Source organism: Pogona vitticeps, chromosome 1 (assembly GCF_051106095.1).
Source record: "Pogona vitticeps strain Pit_001003342236 chromosome 1, PviZW2.1, whole genome shotgun sequence".
NCBI classification, from domain to species: domain Eukaryota; kingdom Metazoa; phylum Chordata; class Lepidosauria; order Squamata; family Agamidae; genus Pogona; species Pogona vitticeps.
This window is the reverse complement of record NC_135783.1, coordinates 7983307-8007392: the sequence shown is the minus strand read 5'-3', so window position 1 is coordinate 8007392 and position 24086 is coordinate 7983307. Positions and strand designations below refer to the sequence as shown.

The 24086-nt window shown below is 40.7% G+C and overlaps 1 protein-coding gene across 1 annotated transcript in view; it reads right to left on the bottom strand.

Annotated features, from left to right (window-relative positions):
- USP34 (ubiquitin specific peptidase 34) overlaps positions 1 to 24086 on the bottom strand; it is a 120981-nt gene that overhangs the window by 43104 nt on the left and 53791 nt on the right. The window contains exons 16-36 of the mRNA XM_072986991.2: positions 23414 to 23628; positions 20314 to 20429; positions 20106 to 20233; positions 19321 to 19410; positions 16952 to 17047; positions 15963 to 16045; positions 15344 to 15498; positions 14747 to 14860; positions 12772 to 12871; positions 12474 to 12633; positions 10574 to 10700; positions 10330 to 10477; positions 9160 to 9260; positions 8602 to 8811; positions 8188 to 8313; positions 7082 to 7204; positions 6894 to 6977; positions 4790 to 4876; positions 3519 to 3719; positions 2261 to 2343; positions 1310 to 1350 (exon numbers count right to left, since the gene is read on the bottom strand). Of these exons, the coding sequence (XP_072843092.2) occupies positions 1310 to 1350; positions 2261 to 2343; positions 3519 to 3719; positions 4790 to 4876; positions 6894 to 6977; positions 7082 to 7204; positions 8188 to 8313; positions 8602 to 8811; positions 9160 to 9260; positions 10330 to 10477; positions 10574 to 10700; positions 12474 to 12633; positions 12772 to 12871; positions 14747 to 14860; positions 15344 to 15498; positions 15963 to 16045; positions 16952 to 17047; positions 19321 to 19410; positions 20106 to 20233; positions 20314 to 20429; positions 23414 to 23628 (2588 nt within the window). The remainder of the gene's footprint in view (positions 1 to 1309; positions 1351 to 2260; positions 2344 to 3518; positions 3720 to 4789; positions 4877 to 6893; positions 6978 to 7081; positions 7205 to 8187; positions 8314 to 8601; positions 8812 to 9159; positions 9261 to 10329; positions 10478 to 10573; positions 10701 to 12473; positions 12634 to 12771; positions 12872 to 14746; positions 14861 to 15343; positions 15499 to 15962; positions 16046 to 16951; positions 17048 to 19320; positions 19411 to 20105; positions 20234 to 20313; positions 20430 to 23413; positions 23629 to 24086) is intronic.

Genomic DNA, 24086 nt, shown 5'->3' with positions numbered 1-24086 from the left:
CCCTGGAGAAGCTTTTACAGGGAGTGTTTAACAAACAAACAAAAAATCTCAAACAAACAAAAATCACTGGATTGCCACCACTGGTGATCTGGCAGCAATTTTTGGCTCTTAAATGCTTCCCACCCCTGTCCCATGGCTTACAAAGGCCTCCCCTGGTCTCCATTTTCCCACTGCTACCTGATGAGGCCATACGGTTTGTGTGGTATAAGTTAGACCGAGATGACTGCAGCTGATGTGACTGTGTTTTAAGCGAGAGATGGGGCTGACCCAAAGGGACCAGTCTTAAAATAATTTGGATAGCACCGTTTGTTAAGGAAGTTAAGAGAATTAATCTGTTCACATACAACTTCAGTCATTGAAGGAGACAAGAGGTTTTCTAATAGTGCAACATTTTTGTTTATATTAACAACTTTTTAAAATTAAAGATTTTTCACAATGGTCTCTCAATGAAGGCTAGAAATTAGTTCCAATTAGTTCCTTTAAAAGTACTCTAAGCAGGGGCGGGGGGGGGGAACAACACACCATGCACTTTCACAAAGTTAAGAACTCTCTCCCCCCCCCCAAGGTTTTTAAAACTGAAGCACTTCTATATGTGGCTTACTGTCACAGCAAGTACTGAAACAGCAATGTCTACTTTGGCTTGGGCATGTTGTGAGAATAGCTGATGGTCTGATTCCAAAGGATCTCCTGTATGGAGAATTAGTGCAGGGAAGCCGCCCCCGAGGGAGACCACAGCTGCAATACAAGAATATCTGCAAGCGGGATCTGAAGGCCTTAGGTATGGACCTCAACAGATGGGAAACCTTGACATCTGAGCGCTCAGCCTGGAGGCAGGCAGTGCATCACAGCCTCTCCCAATTTGAAGAGACCCTTGTCCAGCAGGCCGAGGTAAAGAGGCAGTCCCGAAAGCAGCAAAATCAGGGAGCTGGACAGCGGACATTTTGTATGTCTTCAGGGTGGAAGGGATTGTCATTCTCGAATTGGCCTTCTCAGCCACACTAGACATACAGAGCATGTTACCATAGTCTCTCGAGACTGAAGGATGCCTAATAATATAGTCATAGCAAGGGACTATAGCTACTTGTGAGTGGTACACCTGTTTTCTTTTCACCAGCAGAAGTGTTTGCTCTGCCAGGTAGAATTACATCTGCCTCAACCAGTGACATGCTAAAACTAAGCCAGTGTCGGTAATATTCATAACTGTTCATTTTTACCATGCAGCAATTTCAGGTACAAAAACTTCTGTAAAGCAGCTTCCTTATGTAGCCCCAAAGACTGCATAATTCAATAAATTGAACTATTAACTAACCTTCATGTCTTGACCTATGATCAGCTTGAGCTTTCAATACCCTGTACGGGAATAAAATCCAGCCAAATTAGATCATGGTGCAAAATCAAAATGTATTCCTGAAAAAGTCAAGCAATGAAGTTAGGTAGCTTTTTACTAGCGCTCATTACTTAATCTATTCAATTTCAACAGATTACCAAAACAGCAAATATTATGTTAATTGAAGGGAGCTTTTGACCTTCACCCATAATTCCTTAGGTGTGCTTTGTGCACACGAGCAGAGAGCATGCTCAGAGTCTGCTGCTTTCATAACAGGGGGCTAGATCAGAAAGAAAACAGTGACATGGGAACTTGAATCCAAGAGGTGTAACTGCTGGGTCTGGCTGACGTCAATCATGGCTGCACAGGTGACAAGTGACATTCCCAATCTATCATTTACCATTGTTTCTTGGCGTGAAGCCTGTTTCTGCCTAAAGAAATAAGTTCTATCACAGCTATAGAGCAGCAGTGCTGCTGTGCTAGGAAAGAGGGGCTTGTGAACTACCAGGAAAAGGAACAAAGCAAGCCCACAGTGTCTGGCTACTACTATGAAACAGCACCTCCACTGGTTAATTCAGCTTTTCTGGACTGGTCTCTCAACTCTTTTTCAATCACGTGAAGCCTCTGGGCCACAGTGCAGTAGTGTGATTCTCGGTCAACCTTGGGGCCTCAGTCAATAAAGACCCCATGTCCACACTTCCCTGTATACCTCCAGGCAAGACTTGAGGCCCAGGTTGGCTAAATATGGCATTCAAGTGTTTGAAACTAAGGTCTCTCGAACGGCAACAGCCCTGAATGACTTTTCCTAGTGGTGTCTTAACTATTCTCTACTGAAATGACTAGATCATCTGTTTTTAAGTATAGTGCTTTAATACAAATATATATATATATACTATAAATCTTACCAAAGATATTAAAAAAAGGTTATTGTACCTAGGCGCCAAGTTGTCATATGTAAAAGCAACACACATAAGTCGCTGAATCAAACTGGTTCCCTGGACAAGTACAAGAAACACCTTTAAAAAAATTGGAAGTCAAAAGAAAACAGTTAATGCAACTGCTGCCTTAAAAGTTAAACATATTCTTATTGCTTTAATATAAATCAGAAAACAATAGCAGTATGGATTATATGGATGTCAATAATAGAGGAACAAGCCAGACACCCTGAAAAAACAAGCATATTCAATTAATGTGTTCTTGAAGGCTTTCACGGCCAGGATCCAATGGTTGTTGTGCAGTTTTCGGGCTGTTTGACCGTATTCTGAAGGTTTTTCTTCCTAACAGAGACTGGCAAAATGTTAGGAAGAAAAACCTCCAGAACACAGCCAAACAGCCCGAAAAACCCACAACAACCATATTCAATTACTTTCTTTAAAACTGCAGGAATGGAAAGTGAGAATGGGTTTTGCACATGGAAATGATATACAGAGCAAGAGAAGAAACCACCAGCACAGCACAATTCAGACAGCAAAGGGTCTGGGGAAGTCTGTCCCCCAATCCCAGAACTCCACCCTCTAGAGACTCCCCCTGCCCACTTTCAATAGGAATAGGTGTACACTGGGGAGGGATCCTTTCTTTTCACCCTCAGCATCTAGTAGGGGAGCTATGGGTGAGAGGCAGCCTTCATCCAGAAGAAAAAAGGCACCATATTTCTTTACGCTTGGCAAAAATTAAAATGTGGGGCATATGAAAGTTTATTTTATTTTATTTTTTTAATGTTTACCCCACCCATCTGTTGGCCAAGCCGGTACCCTGGCCAGCTTACAATAAAAGTTCCAAATGACATCAGAGATGGTGACAGGCTTCTTCCCAATACCAGCTAGACTACCAGCTAAGAGAAGAAGAAGAAGAAATCCAGTCCCTGGGACCCTAAGCATCACCCCAATATATGCAGAGTGGGAGAGCATCCAGGCAAGCAGTGGGAATACAATTCTTTGATCGCAAGCATCCAAAATGTTTCTCCTGGGATCTAACACAACAAGCCTTTATCAAGGTCCTGTCTAACATCGTCTTCTTTAGCTATCCATTCTGTAAGTAATGAGCGTCTCTGTCTGTAGGCCTCTATATAGGGGCTACAGGGGTATCCTGGAGTGAAGGTCAGATAGCCTGAGATGCACAGACTGAAGCCACGAGCTGCTGCTGGGAAGCTTTATCACACTAAAGATCTGGGGGTCCAAGCATTGTTTCTCACCTCTGTTAGGCGGGGTATGTGAAGGCCCTTTGTGTGATCTCCCGTAGTTTTCCGCGATTTCCCAGGCCAAGTTCTTTTCCTATGATTCTCTGCCACTCCAGACCAGGCAAACACATCATGATAGGCCAAATCCAGATCAGAAGGATCCACTGCAAACTGGCATATCAACTTCAGCAAACAGGCAAGGCAGTCCAGCAGCCACTGCAAATAAGAACATTCAGCAAGAAGCCTACGTTGGTCTACATTGCAATTTTTAGTTACTTAGATAAAGGTAAAGGTTCCCCATGACATTTAGTCCAGTCGTGTCTGACTCTAGGGGGTGGTGCTCATCCCTGTCTCCAAGCCAGAGCGCTAGGCGTTTGTCCATAGACACTTTCCGTGGTCATGTGGCCAGCGCGACTAGACAAGGAACGCTGTGACCTTCCCACCATGGTGGTACCTATTTATCTACTCGCATTTACATGCTTTTGAACGGCTAGGTTGGCAGCAGCTGGGACAAGCGACGGGAGCTCACTCTGTCATGTGGAGTCAATCTTATGATTGCTGGTCTTCTGACTTTGCAGCACAGAGGCTTCTGCGGTTTAACCCGCAGCGCCACCATGTCCCTACTTTACTTACAGGACACTTTAAAAGCAGTATTTCAGAAATGCCTGCCTAGACCAACATGACTACCTGGTCTACAACTAAAACTTGTTTCTAAGCATGTTGGCCGTTCCATTTACCGTATTTAAAAACAAACAAACAAAAAAGGAGTAGCTCTGCTCTTAGATCTCTTGGCATGGACGAATCTGCACCTCAGGGTCAAAATCTGAAAGATCCTTTTAGGCACAGAAAGTTCAGAATGACAACCAATGGCTGAAAGAAGGAAACAAGCTTCTAACGAAAAGCAAGTGTAATTAGTACCAGCTTATGGATAGGCACCTGGCCACAGAGTCAGAGGTTGGGAATTCAATTCCCCACTGTGCCCCTCCTAGGGTAACAGCCAGCCTATGTGGCCTTGGGCAAACTGCAGTGTTCCAGGGCATCCTCAGAAGAAGGGAATGGTAAACCACTTCTGCGTACTCCCTATCTAGAAAACTGTCTTGGGTACTTTTAAGGAGAAAGCTGGGATAAAAATATTTCAAATACACACACGGACGAACACCCTGAAAAGGGTTGCCATACATCAGAATTGACTTGATGGCATGCAATTATGATGATTATGATGAAGAAAGATAAGGCGAGGTATGAATCTAATCAAAGGAAGGCTACAGTAATGAACTGTCACCCACCACAGTCCATGATTCCTGCTCTTTAGGCTCCAGAATTCCAGAGTTGAAGATTTCCAAGAGCTGCTGAAGTCCTCCAGAAGCAACAAACTGCAACCAAATTATGCAAGTGACAATAAATGACAGGCAATACAAATAAAAATATGTCAGGGTTTCAGATCTCTCTTCACATGTTATTAAATATTTTTTATCCGACTGAAGAATTCAAATACTTCTACACAATTATATTTTCAAAAATGCAACCCTCTGTTTGCTCTCTGAAATGCAACTGATCAAGAACTCTGTTATCTCAGGACAGAAGAATTAGCAGCTTTACAATTAGAAGCAAAGTTCCTTTAATAATTAAAATATTTTACAGTGGTGCCTCGCACAACGGGTGCCTCACACGATGAATTCACACAACAATGCCTTTTTCTGTTAAATTTGCCGCCTCACACAGCAATGTTTCCTATGGGGGATTTTCACACAACGATGTCTCTTTTTCGTTCCAGTAAAAGTGTCTTACAATGCTTGGAAGCTGTTTTAAATGCTTGCAATGGTTAGCCCACCTCCTGAAACCCATGCAAACTGATTTTGGTGTTGTTCTGACACTTTGTTAATTTATGGTAATTTTTTGAATTTTCTCCATTGAAAACAACTGAATGGTCTGTCTAATGGTTTCCAATGGAGAAAACAAAAAATCATCATAAATTAACGAAGTGTCAGAACACCAAAATCAGTTTGCATAGGTTTCAGGAGGTGGGCTAACCATTGCAATCATTTAAAACGGCTTCCAAACATTGTAAGACACTTTTACAGGAGCGAAAAGGGAGATCGGGAAGAGCTTTAAAAGGCAAACGGAGATCAAAGAGCCCTTTCCCGATCTCCCTTTTCGCTCCTGTAAAAGTGTCTTACAATGTTTGGAAGCTGTTTTAAATGCTTGCACTGGTTAGCCCACTTCCTGAACCCTATGCAAACTGATTTTGGTGTTGTTCTGACACTTCGTTAATTTATGATGATTTTTTGTTTTCTCCATTGGAAACCATTAGACAGACCATTCAATTGTTTTCAATGGAGAAAACAAAAAATTACCATAAATTAACAAAGTGTCAGAACAACACCAAAATCAGTTTGCATAGGTTTCAGGAGGTGGGCTAACCAGTGCAAGCATTTAAAACAGCTTCCAAACATTGTAAGACACTTTTACAGGAGCGAAAAAGGACTTCGCAAAGCCATTGAAATGTATTGAGTCGGCTTCAATACATTCCAATGGAGGAAACATTGTTTCACACAGTGATGTTTCCTATGGGGATTTTCACTCAGCGATGGCAATCTGTTCCAATTGGAACGGATTAACCGGTTTTCAATGCATTCCTATGGGAAATGGTGTTTCACAGAACGATGTTTCACACAACGTTGATTTTTTTGGAACCAATTAACATCGTTGTGTGAGGCACCACTGTATTTTCTTACCATAAAGTTTTATAATACTTCCAAATTGTAAATTACCTTCCTTTTGTTTGGCAAACTGAGATATGACCACAGAATTCGCTGACTGCTATGACATCAAAGCAATACTATCTTGTCCCTTTCTAAATGTAAGGCTGAATACCTCAACTATTTCTCCCTTTAATGAAACACCTCATCCAGGGTTTTGTTAAGTTACACTCACTAGCATAACTCTAGCATTTAACTGTCAGTGGCTTATTTTCTCGTCTTTCTCGCTTTATGTAACACCGAGGAACAATTCATCAATTGGGAGCTTCCGGTGACAGCTGCCTAGAGTGGCCATATCGACCAGATAGGCGGGGTATTAATAAAAGAAATAAATAAATTTCTTACATCTTTAGCTTTATGTCTATTTATTATTTTTTATTAACTTTTCTATCTGTATGCTTTTAACTTTTCTATGCCAATAAAGGTTACTTTGAATTGGAATAAATAAATAATGTAATGATTTCAGTATGTGAGGCACTTCTGAGCTTCACCCTGGACTCGCCTGCTATAAAATCCTAGTTAAAGAAGCAAAATTCTTGATTTTATACCAATTTCAAAAGAAAGGACATTGAAGGACATCAACACACAAATATTGTTACCAGGATGGCATATTAACATGGCAATACCGGACCTTGCAGCTCCATGTGTTTTTACTATTTTCTATTTGATCTTCACTTGAGTCATCAGAATCTGGATACAGATCACTGTAGCTCCCCTATAGATAAGGACAAAAATATATTATTAGATAAGTAAGTAACACATGAGAGGCAGCCCATGCTGTGCAGAAACATGGAATTTTGAAATGTAGACTGCCAATACCGTGGATTCCCGTCGTATTCTTCTATTGGGTTTTCCGAGAGCTTCAATTATTTCAAGGGCATACAAAAGTTTATGGGCACTTTTGATTCTCAGAAGATCCTTCCAATTGAATCCATCATTACCCTTTGAAAAGAACAAAAATTAATGCTCAACAAGGCAACAAACATCAACATACCAAATATAAGACAGTGGGAGAACCATCTGATTATAATCATTGTGTTTTTGTTTACAACAGCAGCACTGAACTCAAATTATATCTACTGGGAGGTATTTCTGCTAAGTCATGAATGGATGGTTTTTAGGCTGCACTTTGAGGACCATCTATGAGTTCCAGAGTCCAACGTGAAAATAAGATGGGAATATGCTATATGGCTAGAAGCGTATTTGATATTCCATCAGTTGAAGAAGAGGCCAGTGAATTTATGAATTAAATTGAAAATAGCTTGCTTCCCCCGGCAACATGCAGGAGGAAGGAAATAGGAAGAAACCCTTCGCCATGTCAAATGGTCTTCTTTTCAAACATTAAGTTAAGAAGAGCTGGAATGGACTTTAGGAAACAAACAGAATAACTATCCAGTCCAACCACTCTGTTCCTACAGTAGTCAAGCATGAAATAATATTAGCTGTGGGTCCGTATGTGAGTTGTTCAAGGTGTGGTTTATTACTACTAATCTGCAGTGAGTTCCTATGCCTGAATGAGGATTTAAATCCCCATCTCCTGGATTCTACTCTGACATTCTGTGGGCGAAACCACACCAGTTCTTACCCGCTGCTGTTCAGTGGTGGAAGGAGACCTTCCTTAACATGTTGTACTGTAACACAAAGCACTTTTTATACATTAAGTATATGAATCCATATCCATGGATCTTCATCATTTCAGCAGTTAATAAGCCCTAGATATACTTTTACTGCTTTCATATCAATACTGTAATTGAGTTCTTGGTCAGATAAGAGGACACGGCCACTGAAACAGTCAGAAATAAAATCACAGTGCCAGGTTGTAAACAAGTCTGTAGGACCTCAAAACAGGGTGTGACGACACCTTAGGAGCTACCAAACTTCTAAATTGACAGATGTGAATACCTAATGAATGACTCTTTACTCACCTGTTCATCTGAAATATTCTGAAATGCCTGGAGCATATTGGGGCATGTAGGCAGCAGCATTAATAACTCCCAGACTCGTCTTGAAAGATTTTCTGCATGAAGGTGGAGTTCCTCACATTTTGCACTCTGAGCAGACACAAAAGAACTAAGTTGATTCAACGAAACAATTGTAGTGAAGGATTTTAAGATGTTTATCTTCCCAAACTGAAGTTATAAGCACCCAAAATAATAAAAATAAGTAAGCAAAGGACACTGCAGGAAGGTCATGAATGCACTCCATCGAAGCCACTGATTCTGAAGACAGGACCTGCCATGTTTTACAAAGTATTTACACCTATGCCTATAATGTATTGATTAACAAAGGACCTCGCTGCATCAATCCACGCAGTTACACGAGTACTCAAGTGACCTTACCTCACTGTCTTCCATAGCCACTTCTGCTGGGGGAGGTTTAAAAGAGGCAAGCATCTCTAGCAAATCAAAGAGTGTGGTAAGATGAGGCTCCTGCAGAAGTAAGAGCATCGGAATGTTGTCCTTCTGGGGGGGCGGCAAGCAGGAGGCTGGAAGCTGGACCCCTTCACCTTTCCGCTCTCTCCTCGGAGCACCCAAGGATACAAACACCATCTTGAAGCAACAAAAGAGAATATATACATATACACTTTTAAAAGAAGCACAACCACTGATAACATACCTACAGAACCTTGTTTATTTTCTAACCTGTCTTTCTCTCAGTAGAGAAACTCAATGTGGATTACAAATGACTCTACAGAAACAACAGAACCCCTTGCTGTCTTTCTCACCGTCTGGATTCAGCTCTTTATTACAGGGACCTGCCTGATTTTTATCCATTTATATATTTCATAAAGCTCTGCACAGAAGCATGGACAGTGATGGTGGTATATAAACGAGAAGCCATCATTTGTATGTGACCATTATGTGGAACAGTGACCTCTTGTATGTATTTGTCAGTACCTGCATATCTTTAAATCCCAATTCATGAAGAGTTTTTTCATCATAGTCAGTTGTTAGCTCATGCCCGGAAGAGATCATTCTTACAGGTCCCATGAGACCACCTTAAAAAAAGAACAAAACTTGATTTTTTTTTAGTTTGGATTTATTATTTGACACTTGTGATAAAAGGCAAGATCTTTTTATAATATTGTAAATATTAAATGATTCATTTCTCAAATTGACCCCATTCATTAATTACTGATGGACTAGTTTGGTTTCATTTCCCCTATCAGACTACTACTACTATAACTACCACCCAGCAGTTAGCAGCAATAGTAGTAACATTACTTTTTCTAAATTTTGGAGAGAAGATTTTGAGAGTGAGTGAGTGAGTGAGAGAGAGAGAGACAGAGAGAGAATCATTTTGAAAATTTAAAACAGTATGCCCAAAGAGGCAAAAAAAAAAAAAGTATCTAAACAATACAATTTATTTCAATTAGCAGTTATTACCTGAGGAGAACCCTAAGCCCACTACCTCTGGGTAGTGTGGGCGGCATATAAATTGAATAAATAAATAAAATAAATAAATAAACATGTACCAATAACCCAGACACCAGTTATAGTATTTATGTAAGGTCTAGGGGTCACCCCACCCTTTCTGATTCCCTCCTCCACTACCAACTGGGAACAGGGGAAATTCTCCCGTTATCGCCTATCAATAATCAGAGATGTCTGTGAGCACACACACCCTTCCCACAGCTGAAAAGACTAGCAGGATATGAGAAAATCTCTCCCATCTCCAGTCTCTGATCAAAGACAATAACCCAAAACACCTCCTGCCCAGCAATGTCCTCAAAAGCAGAAGGTGTGATCAGACTCAGATACCCTCTATACAGGAACACTCCAGCAGTCAATGCTTTGGCGTCATTAATTGAGGATTCTTCCTAACACATATGCAAATGATCGCTCTCTGATGTCAAGGATAGGGCTAGATAGGCGGGGTATAAATACAATCAATCAATCAATCAATCAATCAATCAATCAATCAATCAATCAATCAATAAATCAATCAATAAATAAATAAATAAATCACATTACATCATCAAGCATATGAAGAACCAAGCAAGTGTGTGAGAGAGATCATCTATCATCTACTTGCCTCACATTCTTCACCACTTTTTTTGGACTTACCTGGAAAGTCACCTTTCCGACTGCTTTGACCAAACTCTTGCAGATGAGCTTGTTGGTTTAACTGTTCTTTCTGCAAATTCTCATACCAATGCGTAACCTCAGCTCTGAGATCTGCTACCTGATCACTTGGATACATTTCAATCGTCATCTGAAACATAGCATGGGCTTAGTTCAGAAGAAACAGGGAGGGGAAAAAAACAGCGGCATTTAAAAATGATTAAAAATAATATCAGCCCCAACATACTTTGTCAGGAAGCCCGGCTGGCTGGCAAACAATTCTGAGAGGCAGTGACTGCTTGTCGCTTAAAGCTTTTAAATGGCTGCTTATCCCAGTACCTTCAATCTGCCATTGCCTCAGGTGATATGCAAATCTAATGAAGAAAAAAAACATCACCACCACCATCATCAAAAGAAATACTGTTAGAAATCTGTGGCTTATACAAGTGGAACTACTTGAGACCATTTTTGGAGGCACTTGTAGACTTTCCATCTCACTCTTAAGCTTTAGGACCTGAGCAAGTCCAGGAGAGATCAAGAATCTAGGAGAGTCCAACAAACTTCTTGAGGGGAGAATCATGCTGCATCTTTCTACTCACTCAACACTGTTGGGCATGTCTAGACACATGGAGGTAGCCTAAGGAGGCATCATGTACCGATGTGAATCTCTGCCTCTCCTCCTCAGATGCAGGCTAAGGAGGGGGGGGGAACTCTGGTCCTTGCAAGTACATTTCTCTGTGTGGGTGTTATTCTTTAAAGAAATCTGGCGTGCAACCTTGAAAGGTCCTCTGGAGTTTCATGATCTTTTTTGGCAATGGGAGGGTAGAGAAGAAGTGCCAGGGTATTGTTATAATTTCTACATAGAATGGCATCTTTCCTGGACAGGATCCCCGAGGAAAGGGCAGAGAAAAGGGGCCAAAATAGGCAATGAGATCCAAAGAACTGTATCATTGCTTCCAGGATTCAAAGGACAGTAAGCTGTGCAAAACTTGACAGTTTCCCACACACAAATGAAGGCAGGGAATAAAGAAAAGGAGCCTGGGATTTTATTTACACAGGAAGCCGGGACATTTCAAGGATGCAGGGAGAAGTCTCTGCAGGAAGCCTCAGCACTGTGAAACTCCGGAAATGGCTGGGAAAAAGAAAGTTTTGTAAAGATGCTCATACCTCTCCTTAGGCCAGTGGACACTTGGTATGATTTTACTGGTGCTCCCCATGTCTAAAGTGAAAATCACACACCACGTGTTGTGTTCCACTCATGCAGAACAGGATACTGGCTGAAATGTTTAGTCCAGGAATAGGCACCGTTCGAAGGCCCAGGGGGACCATATGTCCACCCACCATCCTTGGACCTGCATCTGATGCTTATGTACCCACCCTGGAAATATTTTATAATATAAAACTAAAAAGGGTTTCTCTTGCTCCCTGGTGTCCACTTTAGAGAAAATAATTGAAGGAATAGGGGTCCAAGAAAGCGATCTTGAAACACGGATCCTCAAAACTCAACAGGACAAAGACCTTTTGGAGCCAATTTTTATTTCCATTTGGGGGGTGTGGGTGCAGGGGCTGAGAGGCTGTACTCAAGTTCTAGGGGGTGTGCGCATACAACCCCCAAGCTGCATATTCCTTTTATGTTTATCCCTTGTTGCTTCTGTACATTCCTGACCCAATCCAAAGAAAAACAATGAAACATTGCTTCATGAGTTGCAAAGAGGCTTCAGACTTGGGTTATTTTGAAGAACAGCCCACCCAAGGGTAAATATCAAACTGGGTTTGCAATGGAGCAGCATCTGAGAGATAGCTGAATGAGCTCTCCATTGAGAATGTCATGGGCTAATTATCCATGTCCTCCAAGAGTCTCAGCACTGGTTCCACTTTCAGAGTTCATGTTTTCTGAAATAGTCTACCCTGCTTTCTGTGACACTGAATAAAAGTCCATTTTAAGCAGATCCAATAAAACACATAGATTATACAATAAAATTTACTGCTTTTACGTTCTCTTTACATCTCTGAAATTCCTAGATTTAACGTAAAACCCCTGCAGCTAGCATAAGGAAGACTGATAATCTAACCCCCACAAAGAGCTTTCATAACTGTCTGCTTCCTTCAGTTACACTGTATTTAGTAGTATGGTTGATTTTGTTCACCTTCTCCGAAAAGCTTCTAAATGTGTCTTAAGCATCAGGAGCCCTCGTTCAATAATGGTGAGGCTTGAATTGGCATCTTGCTCAAGGTTACTAGAGGCAATCATCAGGCTTTCCATGCACTTACTAATAAATTCTTGCTCTTTCTCCAGACCTGTTTTTCCTGAAAAAAAAAAAGATTTAAAAACAGAAGTTCCATAAATATGTTGGAATGTATTCTGTCCCTATAAGAAAAAAAAGTTGATATATAATATCTCACTCAGGTCAAGACAGAAGAATATTTCAAACTGAGTTTTCATACCATTAATATAATAGGAGTTAATGTATTGTATTGCTGCTCGGCTCACATCTCCAGACTGTGCTCTTAGGGCAATGCCCCAGAACTGATCCATGCCACACAACTATAAAAAGAAATAAGAAAGTAGTTATTTCTTTTATCTGGGAGACCACACAAATACCACTGTGGGTCATAGGAGTGCTTTCCACAACACCAAGTAATATGTCTGGACTGCTACAGTCTACACAGAGGAATACACACTTCCTTGTTTAGACCTAACAGCAAATAAGCTGTGGTCGGCCTGCAATTGTCACTGCTGGTTAGTCCCAACAGGAGCTGCAGTCCACCACATCTGGACAGCAAACATTCCAGAGTAGCCACAAAATGGAAATTGGAAGCTTTAGTGTTGGTTTTAACTATAAACAGTAAGATTATGCCCAGAACCAGATGGCTTCTGCTTAGTCTTCTGCTAAAACAAACCAAGTCTGAATCTCATTTTATGAAGCTGGCTTGTCTCAAGATAATACAGTAAAGATTATTTGTCTTTATTTAAGTTAATATTAATCACAGTTCAGGATTCAGGGTCAGTACTTGACAGAGGTAATGTAACTGTTATTTATGCCTGCCAGAGTAATGCTACCTATGAAAATTTCAGGAGCAAAGCACCACAGATTAAGAAGCCAGTAGAAGCGTGAAACAGCAAATGTCTACACTGTCTTCATTTATTTATGCCAACTGCATTATGAAGACCTAAAACACAGCAAGATTTTGGCCAGTAAACCAAAAGTGAAAGTAATGTAACTAATGGAAATGGAACACATTTTATTGTATTATCTTTTTATTGTATTTTAATTGGTGTAGGCTGCCCAGAGACCTTTGGGTAGTGCGAGCGGCATATAAATTAAATAAATAAAAATAAATAAACAAACATTCCCAGCTCCTGGGGGAAGGGCTTGCCTAGACTTGTTCAAACCTCAGTGCATTATCACATCTGACCCAGGCCACCATGGTCAACTACACTGTAAAAGGACTGTGGTGCAACTAGAATCAGCACTAGATTTAAGTCTTAAGGGACAAAAGGTTTGCTGTAAATCAGAAGGAAGCATTTCCGATTTACAGCAAGCCTTTTGTCCCTTATGACACTACAAGCTCTCACATGCATAAATGCTTTAATCTTCAAAATCTCAACTTAACCCAACATATTTTCTTTAAGGAACTGATTAATGTTTTAATGAGGCAAATTCCTCTGATTCATATTCAAGCTGGTGTTGTGATATTCCAATAGGGCTTTCCAAGAAACAAAGCATAACACCTGCCATACGAGGCTCTTATTCATACTCTTGGTTGTGTTTAAATTCGGTGTTCTTAGATTGCACTGTTTCTCTGAGTACAATATCCCAGGTTTCAGTTAGAGTCTTATAACCGGAAGGGACCCTCTGAATCATCAAGTCCAGCCCCTATCAAGGAGGCACAGAGGGGAATTGAACTCCTAACCTAGGGCGGGCGGACCACGAGGTCCTGGGGGGCGGAGCCAAAAGTGTTACTTTAAGCTCTAGAACATTCCGAGACCATCTGCGCAAGCGCAGATTAACCCATTAGTGTGATTTCAGAGAGGCCACGAAGAAGAACCTATGGGTCATCAAGTCCAGCCCCTGTCAAGGAGGCACAGTGGGGAATTGAACTCCCAACCTCTGGCCCCACAGACAGAAACGTAAGCCACTCAGCTATTAATGAGATAGAGTAGGAGAAAAACCTCATCTCCTCTATTAACATTAATTAACTGACTTCTATTTTTCCAAATCTCTCAACCTTATTCTGTCCAGAGACCTAATAAAGTCATCCTCACTTGTGCTTCTACACACTAGAATACAGCTCCACCCAGTTCCATGTTCAAGGACATATGGCGACAAACACTGATTCAAGAAACCCCTGTTGTGAATAAGTAAAACCATCTACATTTTAGGGAGAAGGGAAATTGCAACAGAGTGTTGTCACTTACTTCTGAATTTGTACCACCGTCGTAAGCACTAGTAGCCAGTCTTGCCAAATTACACAAATGCTGAAACAGGTTTAATCCAGTCATACTAATTGTCTCGGGCTTTAACTGAGGCATCTAGGCAATCAAACAAACAGGTTTTGCTTAGAATACTAAAAAAAAATGTAAAACAGTAAAATTTGCTGGGAATATGAAGAAAAGCAACAATAAATCAACAATAGGGCTTGTTTTCAAATGACAAAAACAAAACAAAAACATATTTAGATAAATTTAGAGATGGGCACAAACTGCTGGTTTGATGGCTGTTTTATTTATTTATTTGTTTGTTTATTTGTTTGTTTAATTTAATTTAATTTATACCCCGCCTATCTGGACTACTAGACCACTCTAGGCCAAACAGGTGTTCTGTGCTTCCCAGCCCCGCCACCTCTGGTAAGCGACTACTCAAGGGCAGCGCCCAGGGAAGGTGGAACAGGGCGCCTGCCAGAGGAGGCGGGGCTGGGAAGCACAGAACACCTGTTCAGCTGCCAAATGAACCAGTAGTTTGTGCCCATCTCTAGATACATTTGAAAAATTCATTCAGGTGGATTTATCTCCTACCTTTTCTAAAAACAGATGCTTATAGGTCTCCATTCCCATGGCGTGTTGGTCTTTACTTCGTACTTGATTTAAAAACCAGTGTAGAGCATCATCATAACATTCAGAATCTTCTACTAAACAGTGCCACAGGATGTCCACTTGTTCCAGACTCAATCCTAGAGATGCAAAACAATAGATGATAATGTTCTGATGATAATTTGTACTGACACTGTATTTTGCATCTCCCCAAAAGACATATCTCTAGTAAAAAAAGAGAGATAATTTGTACTGACATTGTCCCTTTCCACTGAATTCCTCTACATCATGATTTAGATTGAAACATCACCTCAGTCCCCCAAATCATAGCTACCTGGAAAATCCCACAAAGTTACTGGGGATTGGGGGGGGGGTTCTACACTGCTTGGCAACACAAAATTTCACAGTGTTATTGCACAATTTCTGAGCTATCTCCTACTAACTGAAAACAGTGCTATGCTTTTAGTAGGTTACCTTTCTCCTTCATTCCATCTGACAGAATACTAATATTTATTCTATTCCCACCAAAGAAATTCCAGTAAATCAAAGGTTTTTTGTTTGTTTGTTTGTTTTGCTCTAATTGGAAGAATGAGTGAAAACTTACTGAAGTGATCTGGTGATCCCAAAGTTGAAAAGACACATGTCAAAAACTGAAGGCGCACCTGAACTTCTGCACTGTGGCTGTACCTATCATTGAAGTTACAGGTTATTCCAGGATATGCTTGATCACTGACAACATATTCTTCTATTGCTTACTCTCTTAGACATACAGTATTGGATTATAACTGATTCCAAAGGGAAATTAAAAACATTAAAAAAATTTATTCCTCAAGGAGCCTTTCACTGATTATTCTGTAATAAACTAGGTGCCATCCACTACCATTGTGTGCACATTTTACAAGAATTTATTTTAAATTGAGATTTTCACTAACAAGCAACTGGTGCCAGACAACATTTAAAGGAGGGAGAGCATGAAATGTGGGATATTGAAGATATTATAAATCTATACTATCGCACTGCGGTCTCATTTAACAAAGAACTACTTTTATGTTTATACATTAAATATAAAGAGGAACTAAGCTCTCAGGCCATCATCTTGTTCATGAGTGCTCTGTGACTTCCCTCCCGGGAATCCAGCCCCTCTTGCTTTGAACAGTGCTTTCTGCTTCTAAAAGGTTTCGATGGATTGCCCCCTTGCAAACAGCTGCCAAGCAGGAACTGTGCATGGAACACACTGTTCTGTATCTGCTCTGAGAGCGACGGGTATTTTAAAGATGAATTTATGGCTTGCTCCTTTAGTCAATGCCAGCATTTTAAAAAACACACATACACACACACAAACACACCTGTTTTCCATCTTCTTTCATTCAGCATATATGTTTTGACAATCCTTGCCTCTCTCTCCACCCCCACCCCAAGTGCTTATGTGGGTTGAAAAGAGAAACTGGGGAATGAGAATGCAGCAAGAAAATCAGGCACAAAAAATAGTTTCTGGCAACAAGGAGCCAATTCTGGCCACAAAGAAGGGGATTTTAACATAGCTGAGTTAAACATATCGTGTGAATGGAAGAGACTTTGCAATATCATACTTACAATGCATGCTTATGCCGTCCGTCTCTGACAGCTTGAATGTAGTGTACCAAGTTATCAAAGAAAAGCTTCATCATATTAAGTTCCTTCTCAGCCCACCTGTTTCAATTTAAGAGATACAGAAATCCTTAGGAACACAGGAGGCTGCTCTGTACTGAGTCACAAAACTGATATATCTATCTCAGGACTGTCAACTTTAACTGGCAATGATCCTTCAGGGTTTCAGGCAGAGTTCTTCCCTAATTCTACCTGAAGCACCTGGGGACTTAACCCGGGACCTTCAAGATGCCAACAAACTGGAGCCAAGTGCAGAGGAAGGCAACAAGGATGATCAGGGGACTGGAAACCAAGCCCTAGGAGGAAGGACTGGAAGAACTGGGCAGGTTTAGCTTTGACAAAAGAAGACTAAGGGGAGATAGAACAGCTCTCTTCAAATATTGGAAAGACAGTCTCATACAGAAGAGGGACAGAATCTATTCTTGATCATTCCAGAGTGGAGAACAGGTAACAATGGATTCAAGTTACAGGAATACAAATTATGGCTAAAGATCAGAAACATCTTACTAACTGTTAGAGCAGTACAACAGTGGAACCAATTACTTTGGAAGCAATGCTCGATGCATTCAAGAGAAAATTAGGCAAATATCTGTAATATATACTTCGATTTTAGTTCCTGCACTGAGCAGGGGGGGTAGAACACTATGGCCATATAGGTCCCTTCTAATTCCATTATTCTATAAATCTACAATTCTGCATTCAAAGCACCTGCCCTGCCACTAAGCTGCAGCTCTTCTTCAATCCAGCACTCAGTTTTCTCTGGTGGTTTCCCATCCAAGCACTACCTGGGCTCAAACCTGCTTAACTTTCAAAATCAGAGGAAAGCCAAGGGTATTCGGAGTGCTGTGGTGATTGCTCATTTAACAGCAAGAGAGATCTTAGGGGGAATTGTATACAAGCTAGCGATGAAAGATATTTTTACTCAGTTAATCACAGCACCCCATGCATCCTCATTACATTTCTCCACGAAAACGCTGCTCAAATGAGTGGAGTGTCTGTACTTATTATACACAACGCCTCGTGGGACAATTTCTCTGTTCATCACTGCCTGGAACATCAATGAAAACAGAGGCTGTGCACAACTTAGTTTGCTCTCTTTGTCCTAATTACATATATTGCTCATTAGGCAGGCGTGGTTTGGACATTTTTTAATATTAGAAAGAAAAATCTGATAGGTTGAATATACATGAATAAAATTTCAGGAGACTGGAATAATGACAGACAGTCTGGCCTCAGACAGATTCAAGCTGGTTTACCAAGTTATTCCCTTCTAATTACTATTGTGTTTTTGAGATGCATCCATCTTTGGCAGGTTAATTACTTCCATTGTTCTACTTAATCATTCTTTTTTTCATTCCTAGAAACAGATACATAGCAGCCTTATCTATTCTGAGCACAGTGGTAAAGCCGGATGCCAATTCAAGAATAGAGATGGGCTCAACTTTTTAATGCCTTCTAAAAATGTACTCATTTAAACAGGCTTTCCCTAGCTTATACTAGAGTATGAAATTGATCTGGTTTATTGTTCCTGACATGTACATTTTCACTGTAACTGTATATGCATATTGAGATTTTAACCATTAAATATGAAGGCAAAGGTGAGTGATACATTGAAACATAAGCTAGAAGTTGATGTGGGGAAAAGCAAAGATTTCTCTCTCTCTCTCTTGTGCTGCTAAATCATTGATTTGAACCTTCTGGCATAACCTTAGGACAGCATGAGAGAACCACATGCCAAATCAGAAGAAATGCAAAGATTCTTAGCCTATAAAGGTAATAAGGGTCCTTTGGATAACAACAGCCATATATTATGACTGAATGCAACCCCTCAATGTCTGGATAGAAATCTCGGGAATTAATTTCAAAAGATCAAGGAACAAGCTGTTTGTGTGAACACTGGCTCAAAAGTTCTCTGCCTCAAGAACAGACTGCTTCAGTTTATGGTCATGCTGATGGAGAAAAACAATATCCACATGTAACACCCCCACACATGTAACGCCACACAGGAAAAGGTGAATGGTGGAGGACAGCTGTTTGATCTCCGTCATGTATAACTGCATGTGGATTTTTTTTTCATATGAATGGAGCAAAAGGGAATAGAAACAACTGACTAGAATGTTTTATTTTTTAAAAAATACAATGGTTAAGGAACTAGAAGAAACAGCCAAGGGGCAGTAAATGCTAAAGTGCTCTGAAGCATCAGGATACAGAGGGTATGTTCTACGTTTGAAACAGTAACTTGTATGGAAAGAAGCCAGTATTAGAAGACCACTTCCCCAACGAGCAGCATTTTCTTCTTTGAACATTATACTTACATTGTTATCCAATGTGTGTCATAACTGCTCCCAAATTGTTGAAAGGTGCCAAATAATTTTGGAAGAAGACGAAGAGAAACTACTACCGATCTAAGGAAATAAATAAATAACTGAATGAAAAATAACATATTGAATCGTGGCCCAGTTTTCTCCCCTAAATATTGATGGCCTCTAAATTAAACGTCAACACAAAACCGTGTTTAGAGGGGAAGTGATTTTGTATAACCATGAGCAAACAAGGAGACCTTATTTATCACCATACGGCAGGGTTGCCTGAATACATAACCTGAATGCACAATTGTGTGGGTGAACAAGCCGCTTACATGTGAAGGCTATTTCTGGAAACTAGGGCATCTGAAATCAGAAAACTGGCTGAACTTTTTCTTCCGTGGGCAGCCAGTTCTGACCAGAGCAATGGATGAGAACTTTTTCACTTCACTGTCCAAATTCAGTTTCACAGAAGTTTGGGGTTGGGCACATTCCAGCTGTGGTCAGGAGTGACAAAGCCTATGGTTTCCCTTTCCCACACTAGAGGTATCCACACAGTTGGAAACGTAAAATGGATTTTACAGGAAAAACACATCCACATGAATTTTATGAGTAACTCTGCCCCCCATTTATTTTCTGCAGGCTCTGGGCAAGTGTTTTTTTGGCATCAACAGAGTTGGCCGAGGTCAAGCAAAGAAATGCTTGTACATGCTTGCGGAGAAATCACCTTTTCACTGTTAGAAACTTAACAGGCAAATGTGAACTGAAACAGCGAAGTGAACCTCAAGCCCTTTTACCTGTTATTTGCTAAATTTTCAAGGCAGCCTTCAATGAACCTCATTCGAATCTGTCTATCAGTAAACCAACATACTAATGAACACAGAAGCTTCTCTGCTTCATTTATCAAACCTTCAGAGAGATGAATCTAGGGCAAGTAAGAGAAAAGTTATTGATAATTATTATTACAATTTTTTAGCAAATATTTTTGAGTGATATTTAACTTACTGCATCTTCATCCTGGACCAGATCCCATAAAAGGGTATTGCCCTTCTTACAAACATTATCCAAGTTAATATCTGTCACTGCGTTGCTGTTGTACTGGTGCTTATGAACTGCTGGCCCTGAGCAAAAGACAGGTGTTATTAAAAAATATGGAACATGTAGCCTGGTTTGAATGGACTTTGTCCATGAACAGTTGATAATAAGTGCTAAACGCCCTCCCCCATACAGACATACATTAAAACAATTCAGTCTTGAAGACTGTTCCATGAGGTGTGGATGAACTCACTACTGTTATAGGTAAAGCCAATACTATTTACTGAAGAAAGTTCCCACATTCTGGGATTCTTCACCATTTAAAACATTTTAATAATTATCATTAGTCACTATGATGTGAAAACCATAGGTGACTTTTCTTTAATTCATTTAATTTGTTTAATTAACAAAAACAATGGAGCAAGCCTTTTGCAACCAAGAAACAGGAAGAATGATCAACAGACCAACACTCAGGCTGAATTTTGCATTGGAACAGATCTAATAAGAAAAATGGCAACCATACTAACATGTCTGCATTTGCTTAGAAAGTTGTGCATGCTAGAAAAGTCGCTTAATCAGTGGTTCACAAGCTTGTGGCAAAACCATAAAGGCATTTAAAAACTTTTCTCCTGTTTCAGAGTTGCAGTTTGTGGTGCTGAACCACTTTAGGTGAGGGATAGTGTTGTGTATGTAGCCCTGCCTATGCTTCAAGCTAATCCCTTCCCATAGGGAAACCTCTGCTGGTAGCAGATGTCTGTGTGCACAGTGGGATCATATGATTACCATCTAGGAGAGTGGTTCCCGATCTTGGGTAACCCAGGTGTTCTTGGACTGCAAATCCCAGAATCCCCAGCCAGCACATATGAGTGGTGAAAGCTTTTGGGAGATGCAGTACAAGAACACCTGGGATCGAGAACACAGATCTAGAACATCATGTCTATCATCAGGTGAGGCCAAGGTTCCCTCTAAGCTGGGTGTGCGCGTCTCTCTGCCTCCCTCCACACAGCTTTCTTCCCCTTCTGCACAGCGACAGCGTTCAACCCCTTAGGTTCTGGTTGCGACAGGAGGGGGTGGCGAAGTGGCACATACAGGTGGGGGTGGAGCTCTGCAGGCGAGGGACAGAACTCTGCTGAGGACTGGAAACTAGAGAATATGTTGGGAGAGGCCTTCCTCTGATCATCAGAAGAGGCCTCCGTCTCAGTCTTTCAACATTCACAGGTGCATCTTGTGGGGACACAGGAGAGGGCCTTCTCTGCTGTTGCTCCAAGACTTTGGAACTCCCTCCCACTGGAGGCCAGGCTGGCCCATCTTTGCTGTCCTTCCACAAGCAGGCAAAGATCTTTCTCTTCAGGCATGTTTTCCCTTAGACACTGGCTGTCTGAGTACAGTTTTTAAAATGGACTGTTGCACCCTATTGCTTTGAACATATTTTGATATTGCTTGTGTTTTTTTAGCATGGTATTCATTTGATCCATTTAGTATTTGTATACTCACTGCTGCTAATTTTAAATACTGTCTTTTAATGAGGTAAGCCATTTTGTGTCCAAAGGAGAAAAGTGGGATGGATAAATGGAGGGAGGGAGGGAGGGAAGGAAGGGTGTCTGGTCTAAATCTATGGTACATGCACGTGTGTAGACTGGATGCAGTTTGCATCATATATGCAGGCCCTACACATGACCAAATACATTTGTTCCACTTAGGACTAGATACTGTTAACATGCCAGCAATGAACTGGGAGGAGGTAGCAAAGGAGTCAGTCCTGATTTGTAGGGCAGGTTCTGAATTAAGTGGGCCTCAATCAAAAGAGACAATCTGTTACAGAAAGGACAATAAATTCTCTAAAAGTCAAAACACAAGACATTAAAACATGTGGCTGACTTTGAAGACATAATCCTGGCTGTAACCTCTGTCCCAAGAAGATTCTTGTGCCATCTAGGCTTGATCGACACTATTTTCTAGGCAGATTGGCTTAGCTATATATATCTCCTAATTTAAGCAAGTCCTAAATGCTGCTGTGCTGCAATTATTTTTCCAAGTGAAATGTGATGTTTGAATGCACAGCCCTTGGACCGTGCAGGTGGGGGCACCCTTGCCCCATCCTTCCTAAAATGTTCCAGAAATCACATTTCAACACAAACTGGTGCTGATAATGTTACATAAATGAATTACAGGAATTATGGGATAAGAATTAAGTTCAGTCAAACATGGATTACTGTCTGGAAGCCACAAGGCATTTCTCACAGCTGGCAATGCTACAAACCCAGTCAATAGGCTAGTCAATTTGTCCCGCCAGTGCAATGGTTTATTATCTGTCTTTTGTTTTCATTTCATGTTTAAAATGTTTTTTCACTGCTCTTTGACTTTTCGGATGGTGCGTGGTTAACTGCCATTATAAAAATAAAACAGAATTTTAAAGTTCAATATACAACTTTTTCAAGACTAAAATGCAGATAAACAAAAACATTTTTGCTTTTTTTAAAAGGCAAAAAATAAAGTTTCATAGATGTGCCACCATTACGCAAAAGCCCTTTTCGGTGTGGAATACCATATCGCCAATAAGGAGGTAGCTGAAAGATCTCAAAATACTTGAAAATATTCATAGATCTTGATGGACTTTTTATTTTTGATGTGCTTCCAAGTATACCACCCTTACAATCTTCTGAAAGTGGCTAGTCTTAGAAGAAGAAGAATGGTCAAATAGAAAGGTGTGTTTCTCTCGAACGAACATCTCTTTCACAACATTTTCCCCACACTACTAAAATGGGAGGGTTGCTGCTTATTTTAATAGACATGATCTCACGCTCACCACAGCCTCCACGTAAAAAGTCTGAAGCTTCCCCTGGAACAGGTAGGGAAGGCATCATTCAAGGTGTTTTCCTTTGTTACAGGTGCAGGACCCAAAATGAAGAGGAGTAGCCTCATCTAGTTATTCTACTCTGATAAAAGCAAACAGTCAAGCCAGCTATTCTTATAAGTCCATCTCTTCGGTCTTATAAGTCTTGCTTCTTCTTTTCCGCGGCTTGGCCGGCTGAAACAAAGCACCAATGTCTTTCACTTTACTAGCACTTACCTTGGCTGAGGTGTTCGTGATAAATGGAAGCAAGATTTGGAAGGTGCTGCTGAAGATGAGATGTCAGCTCAGCATGAGAATTTATCTGTACCAGTTCCTCTTCACAGCCAGACTCCTCTCCGTCAAAATCTGCCATATTTTTCTCCGATTTTGCACTGACTTGGGAACTGCTACAACTGACATCATCAGCACTTAACATGTCATCAACCATGTGTCTGCAACACACAGGCAAGCAAAGCCGTCAGTCCATGAAAACCCAAAGCCCCACATGTGTGGGGTGTGTGTGGGGAGTAATGTCACTCAAAAGAAAGAGTATTTTGTGATAAAAAAGTGAAACAGAAAATACCGAACCTGTAGAGGGCAAAATGAAATGAGAAATAAACTAGCTTTGAATGCATCCTTCTGACGAAAAAGGATGAGATTTCCATCCTTCAGAGCAAAACAATTTATATTTAAACCAACCAAGGGAAGTTGCTGAGACTACCCTCTGAGGGCCCCGAGTATGACAGATCATAATGGGAAAATGATACTGTATGAGCCTCAGATGAAAAGAAAACCTTAAAGAGCAGTAAGGATAAATTCCACTCCTCTGAACCTTAGTTTTGTTCCTGAAAGTGTTTTTATAAAACAAGAAGTGAACATCTGGCCCTTGACTTTGTAAGCCGCCTAGAGT